Genomic DNA, 21,665 nt, shown 5'->3' with positions numbered 1-21,665 from the left:
AGAGACCCTTCTGCTGGGAAGAAATGGCTGCTCTGGAAGGTGAGGGCTCAGAAAGGCAGGATTCTGTGTCTCAGCTTGGGCTGAACATGGCTGGGTTTGTTTTCAGATGGTATGTGGAGTTTGGAGTGAGTTGTGGTGGGATCAGAAGCTGTCCTTGCAGGTTTAGGCTTTGCTCGTCTCACTCATGAATTTGTTGTGGCCTTTCACAAGTCACTCAAAGTTCATGAATTTGGGCTCCTAGAGGACAAGTTCTCTCAGGGTGAGCCCTTCCAGGCTGGTTTTGTCTCACAGCAGGGTCATGGAAGTCCCAAACCCCAGCAGTGTCACACTCAGCCCAAATCCTCTACATTCATTGCAGGAACGCTGTGTCGAGGGGTTCGTGGTTTATTCTTGGTTTTTCCTGGGTTCTTCTTCTTGCTCCTCATGGCATTTTGTGTAAAGCTTTGTTACACACTCAGCCATTCCTGTGGTGAAGCCATGGTGCTAAAACACAGGGAAAGGCAGAAATCCCCCCAGAGATCCCCTTGCCAGACGCTGGTGCAGGAAAAGGGCTGGGCTGTGTCGTGTTGTCCTTTGCTCCCCTCTCCCCAAGGGAATGGAGTGCTTCCATGACAGGCATGGAGTCTAAACCTCTCTTCTCTCTTCTTCTCTCCAGGTTTTGTTCAAAATGTTCCTTGGGAGTGCAAACTTCGGGGAAGCAGCTCATTTTGTGTCCACCCTGGGCTTCTTCAACTTCATCTTCATCTCCATCACCCCCATCATCCTCTACTTCACTAAAGTGGAGTACTGGTACCCCTTCTCTGCTGTGCCCTGGGGTTACCTGTGTGGAGTAGCTGGACTCTGGTTAGGTATGTGATAAAAAAAATTTATTTCTTTTTCTAGGTCTTCACCCCTCCCACCCTGTGTAAAATTAGCCTTGGGCACAATTTCCTCCATCCCCTTAAGCAGCAGAGCTCTGTCACAGATTAATTCTGGTCCCAGTGCAAACTGGTGCTCCTTAGAAATGATTCATATTTTTCATTACACTTCATGAAACATTACTATTAATTGAGATGCGATTAATAATTGATATGTAAACATAGTTATAATTAATATTAATTAATAATTAACAGTAATAGCAAGGAGTAAACATGAAGCAGCACAACTAATTGCCTGTTTTTTCATCCCTACCATAATTCCTCACCAATGCCCCTGTCTCTGGCACAGCCTGACTGCTGTAAATCCCATTTCAAAGGGATTTAAAGCTCCTGGGGGATGTTTGTGCACTGACAGGGGCACCCCCAGTGCTGGGCACCTTTCTGGGCGTGCTGCAGGCTCAGGGCAGAGCTCACATAAAGGCTCCCTCTTTCTGAGCCAGAACTGCCAGCAAAATATCTGTTGGATTCAGCCCAGGGGCATTTTAATTTCCACATATAACATCCTTTCCTTTGGTGAAGTGTCTTTTATTCCATAATTGAAGAGGTTTTTGTCTCTCTGCATGTTTATTAAATGGAAGCAAAGAGAATGTCGTAGCCCATCCCATCCTGAGATGTGGCCAGGCTGGCAGCTGAGCTGCTCTGAGCACCTTGAGCTGCTCTAACCACAACTGCAACTGCCCTGTGAGCTCCTAGGGGACCAAAATTAGGGATAATTTGTCACCCAAGTGTATAAACCCAACCTTATGCAGGGGACTCAACAGCAAGAATGGGTGGTGGATGATTAAAAACTTAAGTTTGCTTTTAATCTTTCAAGGTTAAAGAAACTTAAGCAAACTTTAAGGGATTTTTTTAATCTCTCAAGGGAATTGGAGCTTCCCAAACAACAAAAGACTAGTTATTGTACCTGATTAAACAAAGCCTTGAAATATGAGTGTGGCAAGCTCAGTTTGTGAAAGGCCATCCAGCCCTCCCCTTTCTCCTGGGAAGAATTTCCCCTAATTTCACACTCATACAGAAAAAACCAAAAACCAATCACTTTCTGACAACTCCCTCATTGTGGTGTGGATATTTAATATCCCACATTAATGTCACATACTGTGTGAATGGTGGTGATCTCTTTTTGTGGTCTGAGATCACTCACTGCACAGTAGTGGTGGTTTGAGAGTTCTTGTTTCCCAGCTCGAGCACCGAAGGAAGAATCAGAAGCTGCTTTCTGAGATTTCCAAGGTTGTTTATTCTTTCTTATCTAAGGAATTCTCTCTCAGACTTGCAGAGGTTCATCCTGCAGGTCTGTTGAGGCGCTCTGCCTGCCCAGAAGGCAGATCTTATCCTTTATACTATAAATTACGTACACATTGTTTATAATTACAGTAATTTCACAATTATAAGCCGCACCTGATTATAAGCCGCATGTTACAATCCAGAGTGTGATAAAAGGTATCTGTTCTATCACCATCTGTTGAGGGTGGGGCAGTGATCCTGATCTCTGTGGGAAATATTCTGCTAATGGGCCATCCATTGAAACCAGGCAGGGCATTGTTCTTTATCTTTTCACAACCCATCCTTCCTCCAGCCAGTCATTTTCTGCTCATGGCCATTGAGTCCCACTGTGGGACTGATAAAATTACTGCATCCCATTGGGAGTTGCTCCAGCCAGGGGGAAGAGCCCAACATTTCTTACCAAGATAAAAACAGAGGTTTTGGGACACTAAGGGAGCCCCTTTCTCCACTGGACTCCAGAGGAAAACCGGATTTCTCCACATCCCCACTGGAGCTCCGGAGGGAAACTGCACCTTGTACAGGAGCACTGCTCCAGCTGAGCCACATCTGTCACTGCAGGAGGATGCAGCCACCATGGAATGGGACTGCTGCCAACGCCCTGCCTGACGGGTGTCAGGTTGTACTCTGACTGTGTCAGGGTTTGGGGTTTGTTTCTTTGTAGTGCTGTATTTCTATTTTAATTTCCCTAGTAAAGAACTGTTATTCCTAATTCCCAAATCTTTGCCTGAAAGCCCCTTGATTTCAAAATTATAATAATTTGAAGGGAGAGGGTTTACATTCTCCATTTCAAATAGAAGCTCCTGCCTTTCTCAGCAGACACCTGTCCTCCAAACTAGAACAGCAACTTTTTGTTCTTTGTCCATATATACGCTGCACCTGATTATAAGCCGCACTTTGGGTTCAGACCAAAATTTTAGTCAAAATGGTGCGGCTTATAATCGTGAAATTACTGTGTACTTTCCAATACATGACACCTACATTGCACTGTCCAGCTTTCCCCTAAACCAATCCAGAATTGACATCCTAACCCAAAAGATGGATGGCATGAAGAAGAAGAAAGACATACCACACCCTAATTCCTCCATCTTGTGTTCAGACCCCTAATATAAACAATTTTAAAACTTCACTTTTCTACCTTTTAACACTCTAATTTATACTCTACTTATTTTTTGCGACTTTGTAATTCTTCTTATAAGGATGGTAATTTTTCCCAGGGACTTAAATTGAACTCACAGGGATTTTGGGCACCTTGCCAAGACATCTGAGCCCCCTGCCCATGTTCCAGGGAAGCCAGGGGAATATCCTGGATTCCCACAATATTGTACCTGTAAGGTGAAGGTGAAGAAGAAATGTCTCACTCTGGTGTTTCCCCCCATTTTCATGCAGTTTTCTCTGTTTTCCCCTAGCTTTCAATATCCTGGTTAACGTTGGGGTGGTGCTGACCTACCCCATCCTGATCTCCATTGGCACCGTGCTCAGCGTCCCTGGGAATGCAGGTACTGCAAACACGTGGGAACTCACAAAGCACTTTTATTGCTTCATCATTTGTTGGGTGGAAATTGGTTGGATCCCAGAAACCTGGGGGGTTTTGAGCTTTCTGTGCTTTCTGGCACTGCTGAAAAACACTGCTTTTAACCTGAAGCCTTGGAAAACTTTCAAATTTAAGTAATGAAGTTAAAATCACAAGTGTGTAATTAAATACAAGTGTGTACTTTCACGTGGTAAAAAGTTTTAAATCTGAAGTTTTTATAACACAGTAATAAGCATGAAACAAGATAAAAAAATTTGTGTAGTGTCTCAGTACTCATCTTCCTTCTTCTTCGTATTTTCAACTAGTAGTTTCTAATTAAACACTTAGTGCTACATTAAGTCACAAAAATTTAATTATTAAATTAAAAGTATAAGTAATATAAATATTATTTCTCTATTAAACTGTTTAACTTTAAAAGACCTTGTAGCTGACTAAATTCATCTTTATTTAACTCACTTCTAGCTAGTGGCTATAGAAGTGTTGCAAAACTTTTTATACTTTTAATAAAATGTAATAAACAGTCAAACTCAAACACAAAAAAAATCCCATTTCCTTTGTATATTTTTAAATAATTATTTTTTATTTTATTTTAAAATTAGGGTTTTTTTTTCATATTTTTTAAGTCTAAGTAAAAATAAAAATCCTCCAAACGAACCGCTAATTAGATAATACAAACACCACCACTGTTACAGGAACTCACAAAGCAGTTTTATTGATTAAATAATTTGTTGGGTGGAAATTTACTCCAGACTCCTGTCTTGAACAGCCTCTGTCTCTGCTCTTCAGTCTCCTCAGCCTCATCACTCCTGGGGGTTTGTGCACCAGAAAATATCTGGGTTTTTTGATCCTCACACAGGGCACCACTGTATCTCATTTTATCTTCTTTTTCTGCCAGAGTCAAGATTAAATGCTGAAGGGATGGTATTTGTTGTTCAGACTCAGATGTTTATTAATTCTTATCTATATTACAGTGAGTTCTACAGCACTTCTAGCTAACAAGTCAAAAATGGAGACATATCTCACTCTTTACAAGGCTTTTTAAGGCCAAAATGTCCAATTAAAAGTAGACACTTAAATTATTTTTACTTTTAATCTAGTAACTAACTACCAGTGACCCTCAATGGGGCATTTTTCTATCCAATTACAAAAAATCACCCAAACCCATGAAGAAGAAGGTGAAGAAGAAGGACAAAACTTTGCCCTAAATCCTCCATCTTACTTTCTATATATTGCTGTATTCTAAAACCTTCAATTCCAAGTTTTCCACCATGTGATGTTACACACTTCTATCCAAACTACACACCCCTAATCCCAGTTCTGTTATTCAAGTTTGGAAGCTCTCTGCTCCAATCTGTCCCACTTTGAGGTCTTTTCCCTTTGTCCTATCCTGTCCTGAGCCCCACCTGGGAAATAGAAAAGGTGTAAAACTCTCAGAAAGCTGTGTGAAAGCAAATCTCAGGGTGGAGAAATGCAACATTGCTGAAGATGCAAGGACAAGAAGCAGTAGGGGCTGTGAGCTGTGTAAAGACAGGAAAACATGTTCAGCAAGAGAGTAGAAATATGCAAGCTTAATAATGAAACTTTATCCATTCAAGATGTATGTGCAGCTTTATTAATTGGCATGAGTAAACAATTTTTATATTATAATAGTATATAATATATATTATATATATTATATACAATGTATATTATATTACATAATTAAATAATATTACATAATTATATAATATACAATATACTATATATTATATTGTATATTGTATATTGTATATTGTATATTGTATATTGTTGTTTTTTTTTTTAATATTATACCCTTGGCCAGAAAGTTGTTAAAGGACATTTTAACAAGAACTTCATCTGCTGTGCCAGCAGCTGAAGCTGTTTCCATCTCCCTTGCTTGGCTCTGTAAAATGAGATTGATTGTGGTGGAATCAAGGCTTCGAGGCAGCTGCTCCAGCAGTCCCATCCTGTTGTTTGTGCACATAAATATGTAAATATAAGAGAAAAGAAATATCCCAGGAGCTCCACACTGCACCCTCTTCTTGCAGAGAGCAGGAAGGTCCCCCCTGAGCCTCTTTCACTTTTATTTTGGGTCTTTTAATTTTGGTATTCTGTTTCTTAGCTCTTTTTTCCCCCTAATTTAGCACAATTTATGTTTCAGTAGCCTTGAAGAGTTTTAACAAGTTAGATGGGCTGCAGAAAAAAACACTTAAAAATGGCTTATTAATGCACCCGTTACAAACATTGGTCTGAACTAAGAAATATGCAGAAAAACAGCTAGGCATGTAGAAAATATGCAGAAGAACAGCTAAATATAGTTTGGTGCATGAATACAGACCATGGCCCGGACTTGTTCAGACACATTACAGCACAGCACAGAGGAAAGTTCAGGCAGGTTTGAGTGTCACACCCAGAACATGACAGGGATGTGCCAGGCTGCTCTCAGTGCCACCCCCCTGATGCTGATGTTCCCTCTCCTGCAGCCGTGGACCTGCTGAAGCACAAGATGATCTTCAGCGTGGTGCGCCTGGGGGCCACCATCATCATCTGCATGGGCTTCCTGCTGATGCTGCTGCCTGAGGAGTGGGATGAGATCACCCTGAGGTTCATCAACAGCCTGAAGGAGAAGAAGAGCGAGGATCACTCCGAGGACATCACGGAATCCAGCGTGCACACGAGGAGCAGGAGCAGAGCCAACGGGGCGGTGTCCATCCCGCTGGCGTAGGGCTGGAGTGTCCCTGCACGCTGATGTGTATTCTGTGAATATGGCTGGACTCTCCTCACCACCTGTATGCTTCAAAAAACGTCATCCAACCTGAGCAGGGGATGAACTGTAAGATAAGAGAAGTACATCTATGATAAATGTTTACATTTATACGCTTAACAAGGAACGGGTGTAAATAGCGACAATAAAATCTTTTGTAATAAATGAAATGTTTAAGGTTGTGTCTTTCTGAGTTTAAAATGTGGATCAAGTTTACATCATTCATCTCTCTTTGCTGGTAGGAGTAGAGTCATTTTGGAGGATACAAATCTTGGATATTTCCAGCTAAATCTCAAAATTTAACATCTTGACTTATTCTCAGTGAAATGCCCTTTCAACAAGGTAACAGTTTTGGAAAAGCATTTCAAGCCTCTCCTGGTGTTTTGGAGAATTCATTTCTGAAAGGCACTGATGTTGGCATTGATACTCCCAATTATTATCAGAATAAATACTCCATGGTGTGCAGAACATGAGGCCTCTCCTCCCAGGCCACTCTGAGCTGTGCCTCCTTCCAGCACCACCTTTCTATGGGATCTGAGTGCCTTTAGTAAAGCAAAAAATGCCTTTATTTACCTCGTTTTCTCCCAGAAAAGCTGCACTCCCAGCTGAGCTACAGAAGCTTCAGCAGAGGTGGAAGACCCTGGGTCACTGCTGTCCCTGGGAAATGCCATTTCCTATTTTCTAGAGCTTTGGGACAAATGAGGATTTTTGTTAACCTCTCCTGTGGAAAAGTCTTTCAAAATCAAACCAAGCAACTTCCCAGTCCCTGCACTTGATAGGTAAACTTTTGTTTTGGTTTTTTTTTTTTTTTTTTTTTTTTTTTTTTTTTTGTTTTTTTTTTTTTTTAAGGAAGAATAAAACCAACTGGGAAGTGTTGAAGATTGCTGAGCTCTGCTGACTTTCCTACCCACAGTTTGTGAGTTTGATTAGCAACCAGTTAGGGGTGTTTTTTGATGGTATTTCTGCCAGGAGGGAAAAAAAATCATTTATTTGACTCTTTATTTGACTCTTCTATTTAGATATTTTAATGTTCTGTCTAAACTGTTCCTTGCAGCCAGCAAAGCAGAAAAAAAAATACTTGTGTGTATTAAAAAAAATCAAACAGCTGCAGAATTAGAGCTGCAAAAACCAACCCAACCCAAGGTTTGCACACACACACAAACCTCCTGCAGCTCCTTTTGAGAAGAGATAGCTCTTGCTGCTCTTGCTGCTTTTGAGATAGAGCAAAAATATTCCCAAAAAGTTGATTATAAAGATACTGATGGGCTGAGAGCACCCAGCACGTGGCAGCTTGGCCTTTCCCCACAGTTTTGGAGCTGATACATTAATTTACATTGCTGCAGAGTTTTGGGGATGTGTTTTACTGGAATTGTAGTTCCTGCCAAGCTGAACACATGGGGAAAACAAACCTTTGGTTTCAGTGTGCATTATGAGCACTTTTCTGGTGAGGTTCTGTTTCTGTGGCCCTGCCTCCCAAGGAAAATGCCACTTTTGTCCTGGCAGCTGTGCCATCAGATTCTCCTTATTGCTGGAGGGAAAACAAAACGTGATGGGAATAAAAGGGAAGGGAAGGGAAGGGAAGGGAAGGGAAGGGAAGGGAAGGGAAGGGAAGGCAAGGCAAGGCAAGGCAAGGCAAGGCAAGGCAAGGCAAGGCAAGGCAAGGCAAGGCAAGGCAAGGCAAGGCAAGGCAAGGCAAGGCAAGTGCTCCCTCCTGGAGCATCCCCAGCAGTGCCTGCCCTCTCTGCAGGGCTCGGGGAGCAGCAGCACGGGCTGTGTTATCAGCACCATCCCCAGCCTGGGCTGAGATAAGATGAATGTCCCCTGTCAGAAGCAGTGACAAAGAGCAGAGGGAGGAACGAGGTTTTTGACCTTACAGATGTGCAATAACGAGCTCTATCAGTTTGTGTCCCAGCCAGGGGATGTTTTCCTCCCTTGGCTGATCCATTTGTTCAGGCTGTCGCTGCCTGGGCGTGCTGCAAGCAGGATAAACAACAGGCTGCTCACATGGGGTTGTTTCTGCTTTGCTCACGGGGATTTGCATAAAAACCCAGGAGTTATTTTGGCAAAAATCCATTCCACCCACTTTCCATCTCCTCCTTTGCCCACGTTTTTGGTGTTTTTTTTGTTTTTTGTTTTTTTGGTGATTTAAAATCCATTTTTGGGGAGAAGCTTCAAGGCAGAGGTGATCACTGCTGAGTTGGTGTTTGAGTGGTGCCCCTTGGCTCACCTTTGCCCTGTGTGAAGGTGAGTAACAAACTGCCCCAAGTCATGGCACTGCCCTACCCTTGAGCTTTTCCCTGTGTCTTCCTTGAAGCAAGGGCATCAGAGCACTTAGGAGTCAAATATTTCATTTTGACTGCAATAACTTTGCTAAAAAATCCAGTTCTGGAGGGATCATCGTCACTTGCAGGTTCCATCTGAATTTTGTGGAGAGTTTAAAGCAGTAAATGAAATGGGAGAAGGGGATAAAACTTTTCCACCTCTCCTGGGAGTGTCTGTGGGCTCTCCCTAAAGAGAAGGGTGAGCATCCCTGAGCAGGATCTCAGCTTCCCCAGTGACCTGCAGGAAGGGGATCCCCCACCCCAAACCCCAACCCCCAAACCCCAAACCCCAAACCCCCAACCTGCAGCTGTTGCTCTTGGCACTCAGTAAAATTCTGGGAGGAGGAAACAGGGACAGGAGAGGGATTGGGGAGTGTGGGGAGCAGGGGGACCCTGTCAGGGTTTTGGCAGCACCTGGGTAAAACTCCAGATAAATCACCATGGGTTTGAACATCCACGTGAGTTTTTCACTGCTCCTGCACATCCATCATTGCATTTAATTCATGATTCCCCCAAGCTGCTTAACAGGAATGACCTGTTCTCAGCCAGGGGGGTGTAATTAAAATAAAAAGCAAAAATAAGACAGGAAGCATTGAGAAACTCAGGAGGGAATCAGGGTGTTGATTTTGCATTTTCATTTGAAAATAATAAGGAAAAAAAAACCAAACATACAGGCCAGGCTGCTCTGCTCCCTGGTGCCTGTGTGACCTGGGAAAAGCAAAGCCATGGGAGATGTCAGTGCTTTGTGCTGAAAACATGAACTGGGGTTGCTCCAAGGATGAACATTTTCTTCTGGGAATAACCTGGTCTGGTGGAAGGAGTCCCTGCCCAGGGCACAGGGGTGGAACCACAAGATCTTTAAGGTCCTTTCCAACCCAAACCCTTCTACAATCCTATGGTTTTATGAACTATCAAATATGTCTCACTCTGACCAACATTCCCAGTTAGTTTTGTCCTGAAGCTGCATTTCCCCAGCAGTGCCCCCAAGGTGGGGGGAGCTCCTGGGCCAGGCTTTATTCCCAGGCAGGAGGGGGACACTTCAACCCTTCTGGTGCTCCAGGGATTGAATTTCCACCCAAAACCTGAAGATTTGAAGAAATAGAATAGAAGCTTGTGGGTAAAACCAAAGCTTCTCCAGGGCTTGGCAGCAGCGCCTCTCATCCCTGCAGGGAATGGCTGGGGATGGGTCAATGTTTAACCAGGCTGGGAAGGACAGCTCTGGGAGCTGGCAGGGCTCTGGGAGGCTCACCAAGATCCCTCTCCATGTTCAGGGAGGGGTTCTCCTCCTCCTCTCAGAGCCCTGGCTCTGCAGGATGGGGCTGAGCTCCTCCAAGGGGCACCCCAAGGTGACCAGGGTGGCCCCAGTGCCCCCCCGGGGGGATGTGCCCGCTCTGAGTGCCCTGCAGGGGCTGCCCAGAGAGCCAGGACAGTCCAACCCACACCCCCCAGTGCCCATCTTCCACCTGGAGCTTCCACCCCTGCGGGAGACCCGGCACGGGAGAGCCTGTGTAGGTGAGGAGCCACTGGGGCTGGGGCTTTGCTGGGAGTGGGCTGGGCTGGGAGCAGGGTGGGCTGTGCTGCAGCAGCAGCTTTGTGCCATTTTTGCCATTTCCAGGATGTTTTAGTTTTGGGAAAACTCATTTTTCCTCTTCCACTGTTTTGGAAAGCGTCTGACTGACCAGAGCTGGCAGCTCCTTGCTGTCATCAGGAACCCCCCTGCATCACCCTGGCACCCAAACACCTTGTCCAGCCACCCTGGGACCCCCTGCCCTGTCAGGCACATCACTGCCCCAACCAGAATTACATTCCGGGCAGGTAAAGCTCAGCGTGGGAATTGCTGCCAATTGTCACTCCAATTTGTCACCGCTGACAAATGTCCCCAGCCAGGGGCAGAGGAAGCCTGGCTGTGTGTGCTGCCCCACAGCCTTTAAACTCCATCCATCCCCAAACCCTTCCCAGAGGCTCACATCCATCTGCAGAGGATGAGCAGCTCTCCACAAGGAGCTGGAGGCTGACAAACGCTTCCCACAGCTGCTGGGGAGAAACATCCATGAAAAGCAACGGGGTGTGAGGAAGGAGAGGCAGAGGGAGGAGGATCTGCACCCCCAGCATCCCCCTCCCTGCTTTTCCATTCCCAAAAATCAATTTCTGACCCACACCAAGGAGTGTTCAGCATCACTGCTTCACCAGAGGCTGGTATTTCCTCCAGGATCGTCCATCAGGTGGCATCAGGAAGTATTGAAAGCAAATAAACCTCTGGAGTGACAGCAGTGACATTCCCAGAACGGGGGTTTTGGGGAGAATACAGATCAGGTCTTGCTGAAGAAGAGCAGGGTTCAAGTACTCCATGAGAGCAACAACAACCATATTATCACTGGGCATTAACAAATGCTTGTTAAAAATGTGCATTTTAGTAAAAAAATCAATAAATGTTATCTTCCATTACTTTCTATTTTCAAAAACAAGAAGAGTATGCTCAGGAGGACTTGAGTGAAGCATTAGCTCAAGCTGCTGTCTAAATAAGCAAAGCCTCCAAGAGAATAGGTTTTATTTGGTTTATGAGGGTTCAGCTTGGCTTATTTTAAATCCAGATTCCCCCAGAGGGGAGGATCTGCTGCAAGGGTGAAGAGCAGGAGTCACAAGGATGCCTTGAGCTGGGGCTGCTGCTGCTCCCTGCTCTGGGGGGAGCAGATTTGGGGACAGCAAACCCTCAGCCCCCAGTTCTGCATCTGCAGAGGATGAGGGCAAATGTCCTACAAGCCACGTGCATGGAGAGGAAGGGAGGGAAAAATTAAAAACAAGCCCAAGCACGCACAACACAAACCACCAAACCTCATAGGGGAGAAATAACTTCCTCAGAGCCATGTCCTTGACCAGGACAAGCTGTCCTGAGCCACTTCCCTGTGTTGTGTCCCTGTTCCCAGCTCCATGGAGCCACATTTTCCTTTCCCCTCAGAAATTCCCTGTGCTCTCACCTCCTGCAGACAGAGGTAATACTCCACAATCCCTTTTTTTCTCTAAGCTGTTATTTCACCACGTGTTCCCTGATGAGGTTTGTGTCCAGAGGAGCCTCCTGTGCTGGGAATTTTCCCTTCAGGCTCCCATTCCTGCAGGAGTGCAGCAGCCACAGCTTCACTCAGTGGTTAAACATTGCCAGGGCCCTGCCAAACATTTACCTGATGGAGTCACCAGCATCTCCCACAGCCCAGCACCTCCACAGGGGGAGGAAATTCCTCCCTGGGAGGGTGGGGAGCCCTGGCACAGGGTGCCCAGAGAAGCTGTGGCTGCCCCTGGATCCCTGGGAGTGTCCAAGAATTCCAAGGACAGGGCTTGGAGCAACCTGGGATAGTGGAAAGTGACTCTGCCCATGGCAGGAGGTGGAAAAAAAAAATCTTTAGGGTAATTTCCACCTAAACCATTCCATGATTCCATGATTGCCTTGTCTCTCTTCTCCAAGAGCTCAGCCTGGTGATCTTCCATGAGGTTCAAGGAAATCTTCCACAAAATTACCTCCAAAATACCACTTCTCCTGTTAAATATTACTGTTAAATTTGGCACCAGCTGTAATATTCTTCCTGCTCTTCATCCCCAGCTCTCCTTCCCTGTTACCCCCTCAGGGCTCCCACCCTGTGAGAGCAGAGCTGCTCAGCCACACCTCACTCAATTCCATGTATAAAATGTCATTTGAATGCACCAGGACAGACTTTTGTGATGAACAGGTACAATAAACAGATAAACTGTTGTGTGACAGAAATTCTTCCTGCACATGCAAGTATTTATTTGTGCAAGAAAAGAACAAAAGGGGCAGTGGTGTCCAGCTGAGAGCACCAGCACAGAACAGAGCTGAGCTGGGATCCCAGCCAGGCCTAGAGAAAGCTCAGCTTTAATTACTAACAGAGACCACTGGTGTGTGACATGTTCTTTTGGGCAGATTTCCAGGGTCTGGGGGTGCACCTCTCCCCTGAGCACAGCCCTGTCACTGCTGCTGCTGCCACAGGCAGAAAATCAGCAGAGGTACTGCTCAGTCCCTCCAAAAAATGACAATAATCAATTCTCAGGGGCTGAGCAGCAGGAAAAGACCCCAGGTGCTGCCTGTGCCTGACTTTCACAGGGCAGGCAGTGGGAAGGCAGCAGAGATCAGGGATTTCTTGGCCAATTTCTTGGGATTTCTTAATTTGTTACCTGAGAGGGAACTTCACCCAGCCCTCCTGTATCCTGCCTGGGTGTCCCTGGAGGTCCATAAAGGCTTTGTGGATTCAAAGCACTCATGTAAAAAGGAGATTTCAGTTAAATTTCACACAGTTATTTTAATGTGGCAAACTGGATAAGTAGGGGGCTGGGAGGGAGAGATTTCACCCCCAGCCCTGGCCCTGGGAACAGACAGGTCTGGCTGATGGTTACAGGGCATGAGAGGAGAGTCCCTTGACCACCCAAATCCCAGGGGCTGGGAGAGGCTACAGGAGACACAAGGATGGTGATGGTCATATTTAGGAGCTTGAGTGGTTGTAGAGGGAAGCTAGAGAGGTGTTTGTTAGAAATCACAGGCACAGTTAGACACACTGCACTCCTGCAGCCAACAGAATATTCCATGTGTCACTGGAATGCACAGACAGGGGCTTCAGTGGGACATGCCAACCAAAAACAGGGCACAAAGCTATTGCTGAGAGCTCCTAAGCAGCTGATGATCACCTAAAAGTAACTTGTCTTGGTTTGAAAGACAGGTATGTGTTAAGAAAGGCAGGAGCCTCTTGAAAAGGAAAATGTAAATCCTCTCTTTCCAAATTATTACAATTTTGAAATTAAGGGGCTCTCAGGCAAAGAGATGGGAATTAGGAATAACAGTTCTTTACTAGGGAAATTAAAATAGAAATACAGTACTACAAAGAAACAAACCCCAAACCCTGACACAGTCAGAGTACAGCCTGACACCCGTCAGGCAGGGTGGTGACAGCAGTCCCATCCCATGGTGGCTGCATCCTCCTGCAGTGACAGATGTGGCTCAGTTGAAGAAGTGGTCTTGGAGAAAGGTGCAGTTTTCCTCTGAAAGTCCAGTGGTGATGTGGAAAGGTCTGGTTTCCACTGGAATCCAATGGGAAAAAGGCTGCTCTGATGTTCCAAATCTCAGATTTTATGTAGGTAGGAAAGGCTTGGCTCCTCCCCCTGGGTGCAGCATCTCCCCATGGGATGCAGTAATTTTATCAGTCCCACAGTGGGACTCAATGGCCATGAGCAGGAGAGATCTCCTGGAGGAAGGATGGGTTATGAAAAGATAAAGAACACTGCCCCACCTGGTTTAACAGATGGTGATAGAATAGATACTTTTGGTCACATCCTGTATTACAACCCAAGACGTAATTTCATCCCTTTCTTTCCCCTTTCAGGGCCCCTCTCCCTGAACACCTTGCCAGGAAAGGATGGGAGCAGCATCATCAAGCAGCACCCACCCCGAAAGCCTCAGGTGAGGTGAGCGTGGACTCTCCCTGGGAGCTCCCTGTGGGATTTTTGGGGACAGGGACACATGTCACAGCCCCAGGGTGGGGGAAGCAAATACCTACAGCCATGGGCACGTCCTACTTCTGTGTGACCAGAGCTTGTGTGCTCTGGAGACACCCAGCAAGGACAGGTGTCCAGTGTGGGACATCCTCTGCTGGGATGTGCTTTGGGGTCTCTGGGTACCTGCAGCCAAACCCTGCTGTTCCCATGGCCCCAGGTGTGGCCAGGAGAGAGTCCTGTGCAGAAAGGATCCAACTTGTACCATGTGGGGCTGGTTTGGGCTCTTCAGGACAGAGGCAGCAGCTTTAGAGCAGAGATGGTAAAGCAGAGAGATGTGCTGTGCCCTGGGGATGGTGAGGGACACAGCAATTCCTCTGGGTTTCAGGATTTGCTGTTCATGCTCTGTACCTGCCCAAACCCCTCAATTCCCCCATCCTGCACTTCCCAGATCCATTCCTCCCCAAGACCCAAACCCCATAACTCCACCTGACCTAACAGTCAAGATTTTCCTCCACACAAAGCCTAAACTGAACTAAACTAAACTAAATTAAACTTTTATATAATTAATGTCATTACTTCCCCCCCTGTACTTGGCACTGATGAGGCCACAGCTTGAATCCAGTGTTCATTCATGGGCATTTATTCCTAATATCCAACCTGGATCTACTTGGAGCAGCCTGGTCTGGTGAAAGGTGTCCCTGCTCATGACAGGGGGTTTGTTCTTAAAGTCCCTCCCAACCCAAAAGTTTCAGGTTCCCATGATTCTGTGAAGCCACTGGAGCAAGGATTCTTTGCTTGAATCACCTCCTTGCTCTGATTATGATCTTTTAAATATAATAAAGAACAGAAGAGCCACCAAATGGAGTCCCTTGAACCCACTCCCCGCAGGGCTGTGGCTCTGGGTGACACTGGTGGCTTCAGAGGTGGCACCAGCTCTGGGATAATGTGTCCCTGGGTTGGGTGGCATCTGAATTGAGCCCACCTACACCCTGAAAACTGTCACATGGAATCACAGCTTCCTTTAGAAACCTCTGACCAGAATGGAATTTTTAATTATCGATTTTATTTCCATCACTGTACTTGTATATTACGGTGTATTACTGAGACAGCCACTGTTAACACTCATTTCAGGACAAAGATTCTGTTAATCCCACCCTGTTCTGCTGCTGCTGCTCTTAGGGAATGCACACAGCTCCAGCAAAAGCCTTTTATGCTGTGGGAATATCCTCAAAGGCAGCAGAGCAGGATGACGTGGCCTTCTCAAGGACTTTTAGAGGATCCTGGCCAGCCAATATTTCCAGATAAAAACCTGTGACATCCACAAAAACTAAAGGGAAAAGTCACTTTTCCAGCCTGGGGCTGAGTTTTACCCCAAACCCTGAAGCCTGGCTTCCCCAGCAGGGCAGGGTGATGGGCTCAGGGATGTGGGAGGGTTTTTCCTTCATCCCCCCTGTGCTGGTGACCTCTGTGGTTTCCTGGAGTGATGCCAGCCTGGACCACAGCTTGTGGTGTCACATGCTGCCATCTAGTGCCATTTTGCAGTTTCAGATTTAGCTTTGTGGGGTTTTTGTGGTGCTTGGTGTTGGGGACTAGTGGGGAATTTTCCCTTTATATAATGCTGGTTTTTCCTCCTGTTTTTTTACAGATTCAAAGGATTCAGCAGCAGTTCAGTGCAGACAGTCAGAGACATGTCCCCATTTATTGTTTATAATCAAGGAATTAATGATTTCCCAAGTAAAGTACAAGTCAGGTCTTACAGACAAAGTCCTTGATGATGTCCCCTTTAATTTTTACAGAAGCTGTACTGAGCTCCCCTCCTAGAAGAGAACTCTGGGTGGAATCAACACCCCTGGAAGTGTTCAAAAATTGCCTAGATGTGGCACTTGGGGGCATGGCTCAGTGATGGGATGTTTGGTGATGATAGACATGGCAGTGCTGGGAGAATGGTTGGGCTTGATGGTCTGAGGGGTCTTTTCTAACCTCAGTGATTCTGTGAATACCGAGCCATGGAGTGACCCAGCAACACCTCAGAGCTTGGCAAGATTTAAGGGGGCATCTTTGCTCCTTAAGATACAAATCCATGCTCAGAGCAGCCTGTAGAGCAAGTCTCTGCCTATTTTCAGCAGCCACCAGAAAAGGAGCTTTGCACAGTTTTGCAGAGAGAGGTTTTATTTAGGTCAATGTAGAGACTTTCTGGACAGAGGGAATGGTGCTCCAGGTCTCCTCTAACTGGATTCTGCCCTTTGGTGACCTGATAGGATTCCTCAGATTAAATGATGACACCTCTGCACACTCCAGCTCTGCCATGAAGCAATCTGAGCTGTGGTTTGGCTTTTCTCTGGTCTTGGAAGGAGCTTTGGGTACTGTTTGGGCTCAAAGAGAAATTCCTGCAGGGATGGAATTGCTGACAAACTGGGGCTTGGCTGCTTGTGCTGTAATGCAAAAGGTTTCCCCAGTTTTGCCCACTCCTGAAGGACAAATGATGCTCACCTCCCTGAGATCTCCATCCCGTATCCCAAGCAGCTGGGCCAGAATTGGAGCTGGAAAAATGTCAAAGTAGTTTCATATCTGGTTTTATGAGCCTGTGGAATGAGCAATGCTAACTATTATAAACACTGGACTTGCAGAGGCTTGAACCTGCCATCCCTGCACAAGCAATCACTCCTGCAGAGCCCTGGAGCCAGCCAGAAGTGGCTGCAAGCCCAAAACCAAAGGTAAGTGCACCAGTTTGGAGTTTGTGCCCTTCCACAAGCCATGCCTGGCTGCAGGCTCCTTCCCCTCACAGCCTGGGGCACCCTGAAGGGCAGAAGTTGGAATTTAACCACTGGCTGTGCTCCTGTCCCTGGCTGAGCCCAGGACACTGAGCTGGAACGCCAAAACAAGGGGAAAGCTTCCTAACCTCCAGCATGACAGTTCCCTGGGTGAGCTGGACCTGCTGAGCCAGGATATTACAAATTTTAGAGGCTGAAAGTGTGAGAGGCATGTCCTTAAATGACTTACTTGAGCCCCCATCACTTGCAGTGGGTGGGGAGAAGGGAGAGACCTCCTGGGTCTGTCCCAGTTGGTGGGGATGAGAGGAAGTGGCCTCAGCTTGTGCCAGGAGAGTTTTATATTGGATTTTAGGGAAAATTCCTTCACTGAAAGCATGGTCAGGCATAAGAACAGACTCCCTGGGGCAGTGATGGACCCCCACCCCTGGAGGGATTTCAAAGCCATGTGGATGTGGCACTTGGGGACAGGGGTCAGTGGTGGCCTTGGCAGTGCTGGGGGAACAGCTGAATTTGATAATCTTAGACCCCTTTTCCAACCTCTACAACTCCATGAGCCTGATTTAAAGGCTGCAAACACCATGTGCCATAAACACCCCCTGCAGCCCCAAATAAAGCTGTTCTTCCCTTTGGATCATGAGATTACCTTGGAGAACTGAACTGCAGTAACACCTCAGGCAGCAGAAGCACGAATACATTGTTTTAATGAAGTTTTTTTCCCCTCCTGCCCCAGAGCTATGGGATAAACTGCAAGCACAGTGGAAATCTGTGATGAATTCCTGCAGGTTGGAATTTCATAGGGAGATGCTCGCTGCCTTTATCCAGGAGCTCCCAAGGGCTTTGTGAGCTGGTGGCTCTTCCTTTCTCTTTCACGCAATGCAGGTGTATTTATTTGCATCTTTAAAAACCTCCTAGGTGCTGGAGAAGAGGGGACAAAGCCTGAATCCCCTCCCTGGAAGGAGGCAGCATTTGCACAAGCTTCAGATGCTGGACTTGACCCGCAGGAGACGAGAGGTAACCCAGGATGGATTTGGGGAGGGGATGGGGGTGTCCCTCCCACGGACCAGGCTGCTCCAGACCTCTTGCTGGGAAGGTGAAATGAAGTTTTTCCTGTGTCTTAGGCACAGGGGAGGTGGGGAGCATCCCCTGTGATCAGTACAGTAATTTCACGATTATAAACCACACCTGATTATAAACCACACGTTACAATACAGAGTGTGATAAAAGGTATCTGTTCTATCACCATCTGTTGAGGGTGGGGGCAGTGATCCTTATCTCCATGGGAGATATTCTGCTAATGGGCCATCCATTGAAACCAGGCAGGGCATTGTTCTTTATCTTTTCACAACCCATCCTTCCTCCAGCCAGTCATTTTCTGCTCATGGCCATTGAGTCCCACTGTGGCACTGATAAAATTACTGCATCCCATTGGGAGTTGCTCCAACCAGGGGGAAGAGCCCAACATTTCTTACCAAGATAAAAACAGAGGTTTTGGGACACTAAGGGAGCCCCTTTCTCCACTGGACTCCAGAGGAAAACCGGATTTCTCCACATCCCCACTGGAGCTCCGGAGGGAAACTGCACCTTGTACAGGAGCACTGCTCCAACTGAGCCACATCTGTCACTGCAGGAGGATGCAGCCACCATGGAATGGGACTGCTGCCAACACCCTGCCTGACGGGTGTCAGGCTGTACTCTGACTGTGTCAGGGTTTGGGGTTTGTTTCTTTGTAGTACTGTATTTCTATTTTAATTTCCCTAGAAAAGAACTGTTATTCCTAATTCCCATATCTTTGCCTGAGAGCCCCTTGATTTCAAAATTATAATAATTTGGAGGGAGGGGGTTTACATTCTCCATTTCAGAGAGAAGCTCCTGCCTTTCTCAGCACACACCTGTCCTCCAAACTAAAACAGCAACTTTTCATTCTTTGTCCATATATAAACCACACCTGATTATAAGCCGCACTTTGGGTTCGGACCAAAATTTTAGTCAAAATGGTGCGGCTTATAATCGTGAAATTACTGTAATTACCTGTGTTTTTCCCAATGCTTTGCCCTCATTTGGCCATGACTCACAGAGAAACCAAATAAAAGTCCCGTCCCGGTCATGTTCTGTCATGTACCCAGCCTGGCAGATTCCATTTGCTCGGGTTAAACTGCTGGGCTGTGCAATCATTCCCAGGGCCAACCCCCAATGCTGTACCACGTTGAGCTATTAAAACATGGAGCTAAACAGGAGCTATTCACTCCTCTGCTCGTGTTGACAACTCATTTGCAAACCCAGGCGGAGCTGAAGCGGAATCTCCACAGGGAGGCAAAAACCAGCGAGCAAAAAATGAAGGAACTCAGCCCCAAGGATGCCCTTGACACTCCCCAGAGAGGTGGCAGCACCAGAAGCCCAGACCCCATCCCTGCTGAGCACAATCAGCTTTTTCCTGAACACCACCCTGGTAAGTGGAACAACTTCCCAAGGTGATGGAGAACTCACCAGCCCTGCTAATGTCAGAGGAGGCTCCCTGAGGAAGATGCTTCCACTGCTGAATTCCTGCAGGGATGAAAGCAGGCTCAGGGAGGGCTGTGTTTGCAGGGCAGAGCACTGGAATGCTGCAGAGAGCTCTGGGGTCAAGGTGGCACTCACTGACCACTTCTGAGGTTTAGGGTTTTTTATTTCCCTACAGAAAGGGAAATAAAGTGGATCTCAGACACCTCCTCATGCTGACCTGTCCAAGGTGTGAGCCTTGTCCTGCTCTGCCTGCACAGCCTTTGGCACAGGCTGGGAATGCCTCACTGAGGCTAAAAGTGCTCAAATCAGGGAAAAAAACTGCCTGGAGGTGAACTTTCACCAGGAGGAAGGGGAACAAACTTGGCTTCCTCTTCCCTCGTGGTTCTTCACCTCAGCTCTCTTCCCCTTGGGGATAAAGCCACATTGCCACACCATAATTTCACCAAATATAATCAAATATAAATGAGTGTGTTACACCTCAGACTCACCCAGACATGGGGTCTGGTCTTACAGGAGCTCTCAGGATTTTCCTTCCATCCAGCAGTCCATAGCCACTCCCAGCACAACTCCAGGTGACTGAGCAGCTCTGAAAAACCACGATATTTTATTTTATTTTATTTTATTTTATTTTATTTTATTTTATTTTATTTTATTTTATTTTATATTTTATTTTATTTAATTTTAATTTTATTTTATTTTATTTTAATTTTATTTTCTCTCCCCCAGGAAACACGTGGGGTGGAGGACTCTCCAGGCAGCCTGGCAGGGCTGAGCTCTCCCCAGGCAGCAAGGACAAGGTTGACCTGTGGTTCTGCAGGGAGCAGCGGAGCAGGGATGTGTTCTGGGACTCCTCCAGCACGGGGTCAGAGGAGGGGGAGAGGGAAGAGAAGATTCACCACAAACCCACACTGGTGAGGACCAGGACAGAGAGGATTTCCCTGTTTGATGACTTCTTTGACAGGGATTTCTAGTGGCATGGCTTGGGGTGTGCCAAAACACAAACCCCAGCTCTGGAGGGGCTGAGGTTGGAGATGTGCTGGCTGTAAATGGAATTTCTGTGAGTATGGGAATTTCAGTGGAAAGGACATCTGGAAATGAGGAGCTCGCTGATGTGGGGTGAATAAAAACCCTCTGTGTTGTGTGGCTGAATAAAAATATCTGGGGAAGAAAGCCTTGGATGGAGCAACAATGAAATGGGGTAGAGAGAGGAGAGGACTGACAAAAAAACCCAAAAACCCAAGCAGAAGCTGGGGAAAGGAGGTCTGGGTTAACCCCAAGTATTCAATTTCAACTGAAATGAAATGTTTCACTTGCCTTTGAGTTACTCAATCTTCCTGTTTAACTTGTGGTTAACCTTTTTTAAACCACAAACCCCAGTTCAAAATGCAAGGTAAAATGATTTATTTGGGAGGTCTTTAAAATAAATATTTTGGCATTTCTAAAATTCCTTTTTGACTTTTGTGGCATTTTTTTTCTCTCCTTGAATTTCCTTTCCTTCCCTGTCCTGGACACAGAAATATGAACACTTTCTTCAGAACTAACCTCCAGATTTATATATAATCTGAAAAATCTGGCTTTGGTTCACTTTTTTTCCCTGTTCAGGGTTCAGTGTTGGGGAGTGAATGATGGAAAGGGAGGAATCTCCATCTTTTCCTGCAGACACTTTCCCAGGGATGCTGGTCAAGGCTGCAGCACCCACCAGGAATTTGAACAAGCTGCCCTGTTGCAATCTGACATTTCCAAGTGTATTATGTGAAGGTGTCTGATCTATCAAAAATGCTCTTGCAGTTTCCATCTCACATAAACTGTATTTTTTATTAAATTATCTCATTCTCCTTTCAAAATAATTTGTTACCTGAGAGAGAACTTCACCCAACCCTCCTGTATCCTGCCTGGGTGTCCCTGGAGGTCCACAAAGGCCACCAAGTTTGTGGATTCAAAGCACTCATGTAAAAGGAGATTTCAGTTAAATATCACACAGTTATTTTAATGTGACAAACTGGGTTTGGGGGCTGGTGGAACACAAGGCAGGGAGAGATTTCACCCCCAGCCCTGGGGAAAAGAGAGGTCTGGTTGCCAGTATCAGTT

The 21,665-nt window shown here is 46.2% G+C and overlaps 2 protein-coding genes across 6 annotated transcripts in view; both read left to right on the top strand.

Moving 5' to 3' along the window:
- Positions 1-6,663, top strand: part of SLC35F4 (solute carrier family 35 member F4) — a 113,676-nt gene extending 107,013 nt beyond the window's left edge. For all 5 annotated transcript variants that reach the window (XM_033062928.1, XM_042779395.1, XM_033062927.1 and 2 more), the window contains 3 exons: positions 656-848; positions 3,605-3,694; positions 6,213-6,663. In XM_033062928.1, the coding sequence (XP_032918819.1) occupies positions 656-848; positions 3,605-3,694; positions 6,213-6,454 (525 nt within the window). In that variant the 3' untranslated portion in view covers positions 6,455-6,663. The remainder of the gene's footprint in view (positions 1-655; positions 849-3,604; positions 3,695-6,212) is intronic.
- A 3,464-nt stretch (positions 6,664-10,127) lies between these two features.
- CCDC198 (coiled-coil domain containing 198) lies at positions 10,128-20,548 on the top strand. Its single transcript, XM_033061666.1, has 6 exons — positions 10,128-10,326; positions 14,196-14,272; positions 16,935-17,021; positions 17,991-18,089; positions 19,359-19,524; positions 20,304-20,548. The coding sequence occupies exons 1-6, from the start codon at positions 10,128-10,130 to the stop codon at positions 20,546-20,548; spliced, it is 873 nt and encodes a 290-aa protein (XP_032917557.1).
- The last annotated feature ends 1,117 nt before the right edge of the window (positions 20,549-21,665 follow it).

The sequence above is a fragment of the Catharus ustulatus genome, chromosome 6 (genome assembly GCF_009819885.2).
Source record: "Catharus ustulatus isolate bCatUst1 chromosome 6, bCatUst1.pri.v2, whole genome shotgun sequence".
NCBI classification, from domain to species: Eukaryota; Metazoa; Chordata; class Aves; order Passeriformes; family Turdidae; genus Catharus; species Catharus ustulatus.
The sequence above is the reverse complement of the archived record's forward strand: the minus strand, read 5'-3'. Positions and strand labels throughout refer to the sequence as shown.

Coding starts and splice junctions, on each gene's coding strand:
- CCDC198 (XM_033061666.1), top strand. CDS start 10,128: ATGGGGCTGAGCTCCTCCAAGGGGCACCCCAAGGTGACCAGGGTGGCC. Junction 10,327..14,195: donor GCACGGGAGAGCCTGTGTAG/GTGAGGAGCCAC, acceptor TTCCCCTTTCAG/GGCCCCTCTCCCTGAACACC. Junction 19,525..20,303: donor TTTTCCTGAACACCACCCTG/GTAAGTGGAACA, acceptor TCTCTCCCCCAG/GAAACACGTGGGGTGGAGGA.